The 4,117-nt window shown below is 33.5% G+C and overlaps 1 protein-coding gene across 4 annotated transcripts in view; it reads left to right on the plus strand.

Annotated features, from left to right (window-relative positions):
• Nucleotides 1-4,117, plus strand: part of LOC106471691 (serine/arginine repetitive matrix protein 2-like) — a 53,908-nt gene that overhangs the window by 16,208 nt on the left and 33,583 nt on the right. For 3 of the 4 annotated variants that reach the window (XM_022400303.1, XM_013932308.2, XM_013932309.2), the window contains exons 2-3: nucleotides 2,301-2,462; nucleotides 3,167-3,241. In XM_022400303.1, coding sequence (XP_022256011.1) covers nucleotides 2,301-2,462; nucleotides 3,167-3,241 — 237 coding nt within the window. Of the gene's footprint in view, nucleotides 1-874; nucleotides 939-2,300; nucleotides 2,463-3,166; nucleotides 3,242-4,117 lie in introns of those variants that run through there. The other variant, XM_022400304.1, reaches the window with a different exon arrangement.

Raw genomic sequence — 4,117 nt, forward strand, 5'->3', positions numbered from 1 at the left:
ATTGAAATATAAAAATGTTTTATTCAACTCCCCCCTTACGAGCCCGTCCCCAGCCATTATTAGTCTCAAAGTGGGTTCGTCGTCATCGAAAATGTTAACAGTTTTTACACGTGAGAGAAAAATAAGCACGTGAACAAAAATCAATGCAAGAGGTTTTAAGAAACCAGTTGAAAAGATATTGAATGCTTGATGTTTATTTAGAAATCTGCTAAACAGAATAATTTATTCAAAAATACAATAGTAATTTTTAATAATTAAAACTTTCGACATGACTCAATACTATGGGTCGAAACGTTGTAATTACTTAAATGAGAACTTGTTTCCTGTAAAAGTTGCTGTTATCATGTTTTCGAAGTAATCATATTGAGTTTTGTTCATCGTGTTACTTTCATTCCTGATATCATAACTGTATTGTTTTTAACAAGAGGTCTTCGGTGGCCTCGCTACTCTGGATGCTAGAAAAGTGTTCATGATGTCAACAGAGAATGAGGTTAAATCTAAACATCAGCATGACACGAAGTTATTGGAGACACGTGCTTAGGGCTTTCGACTTCGGTAGTGAGGAGAACTTATTATTTAGCGCATTAAAATACAACACGAAGCGCCCTGGCAGACTAATAGAGCCAGACTTCAGCAGCAATGGAGAACAATATTTAGCTTGAGTGCCCAGCCATGCCGCAACCCCTGCTGGAGGAAAGCCATGCAACCAGACCGATATCGATCCAACCGTGCTCTACTATCTATACTAGATGTGTTTGTTTGAAGCCTACTGCGCGTGCGGTACCAAATCCATAGTACGTGGGTGAACTACGGTACACTTTGCGCATCACTGATATGCCCACTTCAAATTAGGAGGATCCCTGATATCTCCTCTGATTTGTTTTGAAGTTATAATCTTTTTTATTTATTTATTACGAAAACATGACTACCGATGATGGGTACGTAAAGAATAAACGTGAAGGGATATTTTTTTTATTTCGTATTGTTTCAGTTGTTGGTGCCGTTAGCAAAAGTAGCACTGCCCTACTAACAAGGCTTCTTAATCTTAGTCGACCGTTTGTTCCATTGTGATTCGTACAGAGTGCTTGTTGCTACAAGTACCAAATCTAAATCCAATCCATATTCTAAAAGATTTAAGTTAAACATTAGTGAACGTGTCCCGTGTCTTACTAGGGTATTTGGCCTATTAACCAAAAGCTAAATTTGGAGGTGACTGTGTTCGCTGAATAAGTTGTTGAACGTTAACTCAACCTTTAGCTGTGGTGCCAAACCATTTTTATCTTGAAAAATGTGTTATTACCCACAAAACCTGTTTTAAATGTACAAGTTAGGCCTTATGGGCAAGATTTCATACTGTTAGTCTAGTACATTAAAGACTGTATTTTAATCTATACAGGGTGGTCCAACTTTATTTCCTATTTTAAAATTTAATAATTAACTAACTAAGGGATTAAACCATGCAGCTTTCAACATCTTGTAGCCCAACTCAAACAGTTTTCATTGTCATGTCAGCAGACTTCTATGTGTGCACCATTAATGGCTCTCCCACATCTAACTGATATTTGATTTCAGTCCAAGGTCATTGCATGGTGTCTACAATTACAGTGGCAAAAGATTTCTGTCATCCTGGTGTGTAACTCCATGATGTTTGCTATAGGTGTGCAATCAACAATATCCTTAACACCCCCCCCCCCATACTTCTTTCCTGCACTATTGTCTGTAGTTATGCTGCACCAAAGTCACTGACTAGGTCTTTGCAAGCCAAATGATGCATTGAGCCTTTTTTTGCATGGATGACATTTTATGGGGGTAACACTACTCACTGGAGTGAAAAGAAAAACATAATAAAAATTGCTTAAGTTGGGCTACAAGATCTTGACAACTGTATCATTGTATTTCCTTAGTTATTTAATTATTAATTTTAAAACAGGAAAGATAATGTTGGACCACCCTGTATATTACAATTGTAAAAAAAAAAATATGCTACAGTGTATGAATGGTAAGGGAGTATCATTTTTTACAATTTACAAAAGTCCTTTTTTATGTATAGAATTAATGAGCCCAGTTTTGTTACATAAAATAAAAATGTTAAAATAATATCTGTTCGTACAACTGTTTTATTCACAGTAAAGTAAAAATTTTAAAACAGCAATAATATATTTTTCTGCACCACCATTTTGTTCATATGAAAATAATGTCAAAACAACAATAATATATGGTTGTCTGTGCCACTGTTTTGTTAATAAGAAAGTAAATATTTTAAATCAGTAATAATGTCTGCTTGTTTTTATCACTCACAGTGTCAAGGAAAGCCACCAAATGGCAGAAGCCAATCAGAAAAAGAATGAGAAACTTAAAGAGGCTCTGGGTATCAGTGAACATTTTGTTGAAGGAAGTTCTTTAGATCCACAACGTAAACAGAAAGAAGCCTTAGCAATTGCAAAGGCCCAGAAAAAATACACGTGAGTTTTGTTGATAAGAACTTGATACTTGAGAACAGTTATAGTTTTGAAACTATGGAATGTCCTAAAGTAAATAAATATGTGTGTGTGTGTGTGTGTTTTTAATAAGATGTAACCCTTAAATTACTGACTTCTGTTGTTTCCTATTGGAAGGTTCCATATATTGGGTAAACTTTTTTTGCCTGTTACAGGACTCTGTTAAGAAGTGATACAAAAATTAATTGAAACCACTTATTTTTTATGTAAAATATATAAGTATAGGGAACCCTAGCAGTAATTAATAGGATTAATGATATTTTTGTTTACATTTCTTTTGTCTAACTTATATGTTACTTACTTACTAGGGACCCTGTAACCAACAAGATCATGGAGATGCAAGCAATTTGTTGCGTAAATAGGTAGAAAATTTGTTTAAAAAGCTTAGGGGTCCATAATTTTTGGGTTAAGTATTCACAAAAGTTTGAAACTGAGTTTTTAATTTTAACATCTGATTGCTTAAGCATTTAGTGAATAGAATGACCAGTGATTCTAAATATTTTTTATTCTGGTTTATATCCCACAAATGCTTATTTATTTATTTTTCAATTTCCTAAATTTCTGAATATCATTTGATTTTGAAGTGTTTTTTTTTTTAAAGCTGAAACAGGCAGTAGTATTTATAGTTTTGTAATTTTTGTTGATTAATGTTTTTTCTTCAACAACAGTTTGGTTCGTGATTCTAGCAGCTCATCTTCTCCAGAAAGGGAAAAGAAAACTAAATCCACAGAACAAGAGGAAAAGTTCGTACAATTTTTGTTGCATGGATATAGTTTTTGAGTTGAAAGATGTGTATACAGGGTGTGTTTGGGTTGTAGATTTTCTGGAAAGACATACATACATGTTTTACAGACCTTAAGTCAGAGAATTTCATGAATTTTAGTTGTGGTTATGGAAAATCAAATGACAGGTGAGCTTACTACAGAAATCACATGCAGTGGCTGACTTCTAATTTGCCCTGTGTCTAATGCCCCTGAATGGCTGTGGAAATTTTAATAATAGGTCATGGAATTCTGCATTCTGTGAAATGTATGAATGTTTTATATAGTTTTGGCAGTTGTTATTTGGGTTAAAGTATTAATAGATTGAAAACAAAAATATTTGGAATATTATTGGGAATAGGCTTAAGATGTAGCAACTTATCAGTATATTCTGGATATGCCATTAGTATAGAAGAATTAGGCAGATGAAACAGTAACTTATTGCTATTGTACAAAATGTGTGTGTCAAAGGAATAAATCCAAAACTGTAGGAGGAAGAGAGGTTAAAATTTGTAAAGAAGAATGCACATTGTGTTTGAAATAAATAGTATTTCCTCTTTGTTTTTGTTTTTTTATGGATTTTTTTGCACATTTAAAAATGCAAAATCTTTGATGTTTCTGTGGTAAGTGTGTTTACCAAGTAAGATCAAAAGTATTAGTACTTCTAAAGTGTGGGTAACTATGTCATGTGGTCTGCTGTATTTAAAAAAACACTTTATGGTTTTTTGTAGTGTGGGTAACTATGTCATGTGGTCTGCTGTATTTAATAAAACACTTTATGGTTTTTTGTAGTGTGGGTAACTATGTCATGTGGTCTGCTGTATTTAATAAAACACTTTATGGTTTTTTGTAGTGTGG

This window comes from Limulus polyphemus, unplaced genomic scaffold (genome assembly GCF_000517525.1).
Source record: "Limulus polyphemus unplaced genomic scaffold, Limulus_polyphemus-2.1.2 Scaffold4792, whole genome shotgun sequence".
Taxonomy (NCBI): Eukaryota; Metazoa; Arthropoda; class Merostomata; order Xiphosura; family Limulidae; genus Limulus; species Limulus polyphemus.